This window comes from Austrofundulus limnaeus, unplaced genomic scaffold, assembly GCF_001266775.1.
Source record: "Austrofundulus limnaeus strain Quisiro unplaced genomic scaffold, Austrofundulus_limnaeus-1.0 Scaffold1, whole genome shotgun sequence".
NCBI lineage: Eukaryota > Metazoa > Chordata > Actinopteri > Cyprinodontiformes > Rivulidae > Austrofundulus > Austrofundulus limnaeus.
Genome location: NW_013952403.1, coordinates 3,578,419 through 3,587,418, shown reverse-complemented (window position 1 = coordinate 3,587,418; position 9,000 = coordinate 3,578,419). Strand labels below are relative to the sequence as shown.

Genomic DNA, 9,000 nt, shown 5'->3' with positions numbered 1-9,000 from the left:
AATAAACATTTGAAATATATGAGTTTGTATGTAATGTATGAATATAATATACAAGTTTCACTTTTTAAATGGAATTACTGAAATAAATCTACTTTTTCATGATATTCTAATTTTATGACCAGCACCTGTATGTCTGGTTGACTGGGCTGCTCTTACTGGTATGTAGATGTAAAGAAAATAATTTCTTATTTTATTTTATTATTATTTTTAATTTTACTGTTTACTGTTTAACCAGGCAAATCCCATTGAGATCACAGATCTCTTTTTCAATGGAGGCCTAGGCCTGAAGGCAACCTATAGTACATGTTTTTTGTGGGGGAAACCGGAGTACCTGGAGAAAACCCACACAAACACCAGATGAACATGCAAACTCCACACAGAAAGACCCCAGGTCTGGATCGTGGACCCAGGACCTTCTTGCTGCGAGGCATCGGCGCTAACCACTGAGCCGTCGTGTTGCCCAATTTTAAATAAGTTTACTTTGAAATAAGCAATAAAATCAGTATAGAAATAGACAGGAAGCCTGTGAAGAGATGCCAAAACTTGAGTTAGGTAATAGGTGTTACTAAGAGTTAGTGGATGAACAATAACATCCCTGTGGCACTCTTACTGTACTCTAAATGAAACACCATATGTACAACCTATACAAATAGCATAATCCTAATAGTCTTATTTAGAATAAGGTAAGCAATCTGAGTATTACTGTGTAACATAGTCACTGATGTACTAACCTAGGTGTGTTATCCAACAGTGAATGATGCCGTAAAGGTCCGAATGGAGGGAGGAGTGCTGGATGAGATTGAGGCATCTGCTGATGTTCTGCTCAGCGACACCATGGACCAGTACAGGACTTTCCAGATGTGTGAGCGTCTGCTGCACAGTCCAACAAAACTCGCAAACCAGCTGCTTTTCCAGATCCCTCCCCATCGACAAGCCATGCTCATAGAGAGGTGGTGCTCCCAAGTAGCTATCTAACTTATAAAAAGCACATCAAATAAGGATGGAAGTTGAATTTGACATTTGCATTTTACGTGTTGTGAAGATTTAGTCTGTGTGTCCTTGTTCAGATATTATACTTTCGATGATGCATTTGTGCGTGAAGTGTTGGGAAAGAAACTCTCCAAAGGAACAAAGAAAGACTTGGACGACATCAGTGCCAAGACAGGTGTGACGCTCAAAAGCTGCAGACGACAAGTAAGAACGCTCTCAGTTTAAAAAGGGGTGCTGCTTTTAATTTTTAGCTTTTTGTTGTGCTTGTTATGAACTCAGTGCTATAAAAAAAACTCACCACCTTGCAGTGTTTTGTTTGTTTTCTGTAAAATAATTTTAACTTTTCCACTAGCTAATTTTCAGCTGCTGTGACAGTTTATTAGTTATTTGAACAACAGACTACTCCGTAGTATTTGCACAAGATTCAGCTGTGGTGCAGTGGTAGGGCAGATGACTTGAAATCAGATCACAGGTTTGACTCCCCATCATGCCTATATGTTGTGGTGTCTTTGAGCAAGACACTCCTTAACTGCTGCCCATGTTTTTACATAGCTGCCTGCTGCTCCATTGGGTGTATCTCACGTGTGGTGGGTCAAATACAGCGCACAAATTTTGTCACTGTATGGGAACATGCACTGATGACTGTACACATTAATATTATTACAAGTCACATTGTAGAAATTTAGTTGTTTTTTGCTTGGTCGTATTTCAGTTTGACAACTTCAAACGTGTTTTCAAAGTTGTGGAAGAGCTGAAGGGACCCCTGGTGGAGAACATCCGTCAGCATTTTCTGCTCTCTGACAAGCTTGCAAGGTAAGGAAATAAAAAAGAAGCATACATTGAACAGAATAGAGATTTAATCTTCAGTGATTGTTTTTTTTAAATTAGGATTTAACAAAACACTACATAAAAAATCAAGTAAAAAAAATCTACAATAGTTAAAACTGTTCTTTGTGGCCTCATTCTTTTTCGTTTTTGCTCGTTTCAGGGATTATGCTGCCATTGTTTTCTTTGCCAACAACCGCTTTGAGACGGGGAAAAAAAAGCTCCAGTATCTCAATTTCCAGGACTTTGCTTTTTGTGCTGGGCAGCTTATCAACAACTGGACGGTTGGAGCTGTTGGTGAGAGAGTTTGGTTGTTTCCTTTGGCTAGTTTACAGACATCAGATATAAGCACTGCATTTATCATGTTTACCACTTATGCAGCTCATTAATCAAAGGTCACACCTTAATTGGTCAAGGTTAGATGTTTACATTGCGGTGAAACGTTAAATTTGTATTTAACAGAAAAACCGTTGATGCAAAGTTAACATTTCTGTGAAAAATAATGTCAATAAAGAAGTAAATAAATCTATTTGAGAACAAGCAGTATACTGTTTGTAATTTTTCAGTGAGTCTCTCTGACCACCAGAGGTCCTCCAGGTTTTAAACATTTTTGTTTGAATGCAAAATAAATATAATTCTGGAAACTGAAAAGCCTGATGCAGTTAGTTAGAATCTGAGGAATGACTTGAGAAAACTGATTTGAAATTAATAAAGAACGAATCAAGTGTTAGAGAAACACCTTTTTACTGCTTCATTAGGATCTGACTTAGTCCTTTTTTGTTTTGCAGATAACCTGGTTGAAGACATGGATGTTGATCTCGATAAAGAGTTTTTACAAGAATTAAAGGAATTAAAAGTTTTAATTACTGACAAAGATCTGCTAGATCAACACAAAAGGTAAAAAACACTAAGACTGAAAAACATATGCTTCTTCCTCCGCTTTACACTTTTATATCTAATTTTCTCTTGATCTCATGTTCTCAGTTTGGTTTGCACAGCTCTGAGAGGGAAAACTAAAGCTTTTAATGAGATGGAAGCTAATTTCAAGGTGAGAACAGCTACATTTCCTGGTGCAGAATAAATCGAAAGTATAATTAATTTATGGGCTGAAAGGAAATGAAAATATTACTAATTTAATCTTTTGTTTTTATCGCCAGAATCTCTCCAGAGGTCTAGTCAACATCGCCACAAAGTTAACCAACACTAAAGATGTCCGAGATTTCTTTATAGATCTGGTGGAAAAGGTGAGCGCGTCTTTAAAACGTTTTACTCGCAGCGGATCGAAGTAAAAAATCCTCGGGTCTGCGCCGGCTTCAGTGTGGCCGTTTTGTAATCTCATCCCCCATTTTTGCCTCTCCCCCCAGTTTATTGAGCCGTGTCGTTCAGACCGATGGACCGCCGCCGACGTAAAGCTCTACCTCACTCACTACACCAACTCTGCACACATTCTCGACACGTTCAAGTAAGTTCATCGTTTTATTTTCTTTTATCTTGAAGCGTTGAACAGAGTGTCTTCAGATATCTTCCACTCTATATGTTCTTTATGACAAGTTTATTTTGTTTTTTTATCGTAAAGAAGAACCCTAAAAGGGAATACTCGTCACCAAAACTGACATCTCTGTTCTGCCAGTGGGGGTCTCCCTATCTTGCCCGTACTTTCTTAAACTGTAGTTACCTTGTTACTTATGAAGTCTCAGGAATGTAGTTAAGGGTATATACACAGGCCTCCGCCACTACAAGTTTAACAAAGAGATATTCATAAAAAGCAGCAAAGATCCCCCCTCCCCCCAAATAAACCCAGGGGACCAAGATTGCCTCATTTGCTTTTTTTTTTCACCCAGATTTCACAACATCAGTGGGTCGTAAGTCTTACTGTGCGTCATTTACTCACTGTTTACTCGTTTTTCTGTCTTTCTCTTCTGCCCCTCAGACATCAGGTTGTGTGGGACAGATACATGGGCGTCATCAAAAGCTGTATCTTCAAAATGTATCATGACTGAGGCGTTTCCTGGGCTGCCCGCCCCGCCCCTCTCCTCTTCCCTCTCCATTTTTTTATTTGTCTCTATCCTCTCTAAAGTTGTACTTTCTCTCCTTTCCATTTCTCTTTTAGCTGGCGTTTTTACTTTTTATGTTTATTGCTCATGTGCACCTCGAGCATCCTTCAGTGTCTGTAAATTTTTGGTTGACGAATAAAAGAAACGTTTTAACATTGGCATGTCATTCTGTTTTATATTTCCATTCAACACCTCTTTGTGTTTTACGCGCAGCATTAGACGGAGGAGAGGTTCTCGTTTACCCCCCGCACCCAAACAGGATTTACGATCTCGTGGGCGTCGAGATGAAGGGACCAGATGCAAAGAGGGGACTGGGATCACGCGAAAGCAGTGATTTGAATCAGGTTTAGGGAGATTGACAAGGAGCGTTTGAGGTTTTTAAATAGAATCAGCACATCACACGTGTGATGAACTCAGACTCCAGCCAGTGTGTGGGATGTCTGTGTGTGGCCATGATGGACCAACCAGGAGGGGCACAGTTGGTCCTGCTTGGGTTGGGAGGGGGGGCAGTGTCAACATGATTGTTAACAACATCCCCCGTAATGACAGCTGCCATTTCTGCTACACGTAAACACAGGACAGATGAGACTCTGAGAAAACCTAGTTTATTTAGGCAGAAAAAAGAAAACAAATTATTCAGTCTAAATATTTAGAAGCTGCCTCAAATCAAGTATTCAGATTTATTTTTGTTATGGAAGCCCTCGGTTATTTCAACGCTGCTTGTTTTATTAATTTTTTTTTTCTGCAATGAGGATGACTTTGCTGTTTTACCTAAAGGTGACTCAGACTCCCACCAGCAAGGACTACCTTTGGTTAAGCAACATCCTGACTAGTTTGCGTCACATCACACTACAGATTTTGCAAGACAAAAGCCTTTCCAAGACTCAAAATGCATTAGTTGTGTAAAAGAGAGAGAGAGAGAGAGAGAGAGAGAGAGAGAGAGAGAGAGAGAGAGAGAGAGAGAGAGAAGGCCACAGACTTGTTCTTAGGAAGTATAACAAGCTTACAAATTTTCCGAACAGGTCTCTTTATAAAGTCACTTATTTCCCTTCTCCAATTTTTGTTCACATTCCATTAACTTCTTTTTCTCCTGTGCTAAAAATACCCTGCCTGTCTGATCGGACGAGAGCAATGGCTAAAGTTGCTTTATGGTGGAAAAAAAGGGATGGGGGAGGTAATAGATAGATGGGGGGGTAAGTGGGAAGAGCTTGGGGCTTTTGCGGGGGGCTTAGTTTAAACGAAACCAGGTGTGTTGTGGGACCAGTAAGAGGAGGAGGAGGGGGGGGTGGGGGTATGATTCTGTGAGCTTTGGGATTTGGACAGATTTGGAATTTGGGCCACAGACCAGGAATTTGCGCCCTGGGGGGGTCAGGGAGCGGGGGTTTGGAGGGTGGAGGATGGCAACGCAGGGGGCCAAGAGGGGGGGTGGTGGTAAGAATGGGCTGTCCCACTCTCCTCCCTCCCTCCCTCCTCCTCTCGTCTCCTCTCTCCCTCCCTTTGCATGTGTTCATCTGCTCCAGCTGTCGGTCTCCCCGCTCACTCCCTCAGGGTCACACAGGCAGCACTTTCAGGGATCACTTGTAGACGACAGCTCTGCCGGGACGATCGCAGCCAGCAGACGAACACGCCGGTGCGTTGGAGGCTCACAGACCCGAGACCCGAGAGAAGCGACTCACCTGTGAGTTTGACCGTTTTAACAATTTGTACACAAAGGAGATGGGAGTCAGGTGACACTGAGAACCGCTGGATGACTGCTGAGGTTTGATGGCGTTTACAGAAAGAAAAGTGAGATGTGCCTCTTTTCTCCCAAACGTTTCTGGTGCAGGCCATACACGTCAGAGCTGCACCGCTGCCCTGCTGTCTGCTCTGCTCTCCCAGCTGCACTTGGCCTGTCTCTGGAGCCAAGATAACGTGGCTGTGTAGTTTGGCTCTGACTGTAACGGGAGGTTAGACAGGAAAAGAGGCGGTGAGTCACAGGCCATGTATTATGCATCTGTAAAGTTGCTAAATTGTTTCTTCTCCCTGCAGTAAAAAAAAAAGTCAGTGTCACAATCTCAAAGTTAGGTTGAGTTTCTGAAAAGACAAACAGGTGCCTCATTGATTTTTGACTTTTTATATAATTTTATGTAATAAATAATGTGAAACAGCTCAGAATTAATGTCACCAATCAAGAGGGGTTAAAAACAACCAGGAGGAGACAGCATCATCGCTCTGAGCACATACCAGGTTATTTGGTGCACAGTGCAGATTTTATTCTGAACTCCATCCATCTTTGGTAGGAACAGATGAAAGATGGAGAACTCAGAGTTAGGGGGTTTGCAGGGTCGTAGACCAATTAGTAACCGAGCTGAATCAAACTGGTGCCACTGTGGTCTCGAGTTTCTCCATGAGCACATCCACACAAAGTAACAGGCTATATCACCTGACAGGTAACATTATCTGCGTGTGTGTAATCCATGTGGTCAATTTTTAACCCATTTTTGGTTGACTGTGTGCATCTTACTTGAAGGCTCCAGTTATCATGTTTTAGGAAATAAAAAATTATCCTGTGATGCAAACATCTGGATATCCAGCTCTGATGACCCAGAAGTTGGTGTAGAAAATGTCCCATTCAAATATTGCAGCACAGATTGTTTGAGCCACGGTTTTATTCATTATGAGTTTTCAGAACCTGTTTTAGTATATTTGGGTATCTTATTTTGCCTGTCCCGCACTTCAAAACCACAATATATTTAATATCATATTTAATAATTACTTCCAAATCAAAATGCAAACCAATTTTAAAAAGTTGGGACATTTTTTTTTACTCGTAAACCCATTTTTTGCTCAGTGGAACATACTAAAAACTAAACGTGCCAGATGTGTAAACTCTGAGTTGTACAATTTGTACAATTTGATGGTAGCAGCACATCTAAAAGAAACATGGACATGGGCAATAAAAGTGTACATGTGTGAATAAGAAACAGTTGGAGGAGGATTTTTGTAACAGATTAGTTGACACCGGGTCACTAAGAGGACTGCAAAAAAAAACATTTTAGACAGGCTGAATTTAAATAAAAAGTTTTAGAAGAACATACGCTCCCATCCAGACAATGTAGTTTTCATATTTCTGCAAAACAATCCTAAAAGGCAACAGTGTGACTTTGCAGAGGAAGAGTCCAGGTGTTGAACTGGCCTGCCTACAGTCCAGACCTCTCACCAAAACCTGACTTATTATGAAAGAAAAAGCCCGGCAAAGCAGGGTTAGACTGTCAAACATCTAGAATTCTACATCAGACATGAATGGGACATTCTCCTCCAAAAACTCCATCAGCTGGTCTCAGTTCTTCCATGTTTACGGACTTATGCTGCATAACATTTCTTTGAAATATTCTCCACACTGAACAAAACACGGGTTTGTGAGCTTTGTGATTCTATTATTATTATTTTGGATTGTGGTTGTGATGTTTTAGACTGATTACGTGTGAGGAGTGTTTCAGTTCTGGTAAATGTGTGTTTCTTATTGTCAGAGCATCCAGACAATGAACTCCCGGGTCAGAACCACATCCTCTGACATCCTCCTACACTTCCTGCAGAGAGATGGGAGTTTAGGGGAATGGTGGGTGGAGGTTTTGGCTCGTCTTAGAACCATGGGGGGAGGGGGGGGGGGTATTTCCCAGAACCCTATACTCTGGGAGCCACTGCAGGAGCAGGGCATCCCAGTTGAGAATCGGTGCCCACATCCTTGCCAAGGGCATTCCATTGGTCCACCACCACTTGGATCTCCAGCAGTGTCGGGGCGACACCCAAACATCCCTGCTGCCCACAGTCAGTGGTCAGTGAATGAGCGGACCCCGCACTGAGGGTCACTTTGTTTTTTCGGGCGGTTTTAGTCGCATTCTTGCTGGTCATATGTGGCCGTCAGTACCCTAGCTGAAAAGTCACGCACTGCGGTTGGACAATGTTGTGTTATACCCTCTACGCTTTGAGTGTTTTATACGTCTTTATTTAAAAATGCAAAGGTCAGAGAGGGCCCGTGATGTCATCGCTCGAGCATTTGTGGACGTCCGAGTCACCCTGTTTGTCTAAACCTGAAATTCAGCAACAAGTAGGGCCTGCAAACGTGGCCACTGGAATTCATGTGAGAGCGTGACTCCATGCATGTAGACAGCCAGTGATTATAACTTTCCTGTCATGCATTTTAGCTGGAACTCATTCTCTTTGTAAACAGCACTTTTTGTGACTTAAATTGGCCAAGTTTTTTTTTGTGCCAGCGTTGGAAGGGCTGATTTTGTTTATTTTTAGAATCAGTTTAAACACTCAGAGCTTCTGTTCAGGAACATTAACTGAAGAACGGTTGTGTCTCTGCTGGGAGAGAAGCTCAGTTCTTCAGAATATTCAACAAACATGATGCGATATGAAACCAACGGATTGTATAAATAGATGAAATACAACCAGAATTATAGTTGAAATTTCAGCCTTCAGTGTATAAATCAGTACAGGTAAAAAGTTTAGGACTTTTTCTGAAGTTGACTTTTTTATTTTATTTGACTGCAAACTGTATTTTTCAGTCTAGAACAGAATAAAATGATTCATATAGTTTTGAGAAAGTATGAAATTAGTTTCTAGTATTTTCCAGCCAGGTATGGAAATGTTTCTAAAAATATCAAATCCAAGCTGCTGTGTTTGGTACAGTCAGCCATAAAGGTGATGGGGGGCTGAAAAACCCTTTTCCTCCAGGACATTTATGAGCAGTGTGTACTCCAACAGGCACAGAACGTTTTGTTGGACTTGTCACACATCCTTCATTTGGACCATTTGCTTCTGCCTTCTGGAGGACTGGGGTTGTGGAAACAGTTTTTTCCCTCCATCTTTACATTTATGTATTTTTGAAATGTGCAAGACAACTGACATTGTAAATTATGTATCGTATTTTTAAAAGTTTTTAGATAGTTTATATATGCGGGACACCTCAAGCTTTACAGTTGTCTAGCTTTTATTACATACATTTCAGTTATAAATACAAAACTTTAAAATCCAAATAATTGACATTTATAACTTTTTAAACCTATGATTTGTTTTGCTTAAGCTGCAATACAATCTCTTAGTTAAAAAAAGATGAAAAAAACTGTTTGCACGTTAACTATTAGAG

The 9,000-nt window shown here is 41.0% G+C and overlaps 2 protein-coding genes across 3 annotated transcripts in view; both read left to right on the top strand.

Moving 5' to 3' along the window:
* fibpa (fibroblast growth factor (acidic) intracellular binding protein a) overlaps window positions 1-4,027 on the top strand; it is a gene marked incomplete in the record, with an annotated part of 12,926 nt that extends 8,899 nt beyond the window's left edge. The window contains 9 exon segments of the mRNA XM_014005409.1: window positions 752-950; window positions 1,068-1,194; window positions 1,703-1,803; window positions 1,979-2,112; window positions 2,604-2,712; window positions 2,800-2,863; window positions 2,973-3,059; window positions 3,180-3,277; window positions 3,746-4,027. Of these exon segments, the coding sequence (XP_013860863.1) occupies window positions 752-950; window positions 1,068-1,194; window positions 1,703-1,803; window positions 1,979-2,112; window positions 2,604-2,712; window positions 2,800-2,863; window positions 2,973-3,059; window positions 3,180-3,277; window positions 3,746-3,815 (989 nt within the window).
* Window positions 4,028-5,337: 1,310 nt separating this feature from the next.
* Window positions 5,338-9,000, top strand: part of efemp2a (EGF containing fibulin extracellular matrix protein 2a) — a 15,149-nt gene continuing 11,486 nt past the window's right edge. Inside the window, exons 1-2 of one of the 2 annotated variants that reach the window (XM_014005389.1) lie at window positions 5,399-5,547; window positions 5,695-5,835. The gene's annotated coding sequence lies outside the window, so the exon portion shown is untranslated. Of the gene's footprint in view, window positions 5,548-5,694; window positions 5,836-9,000 lie in introns of both variants that reach the window. The other variant, XM_014005396.1, reaches the window with a different exon arrangement.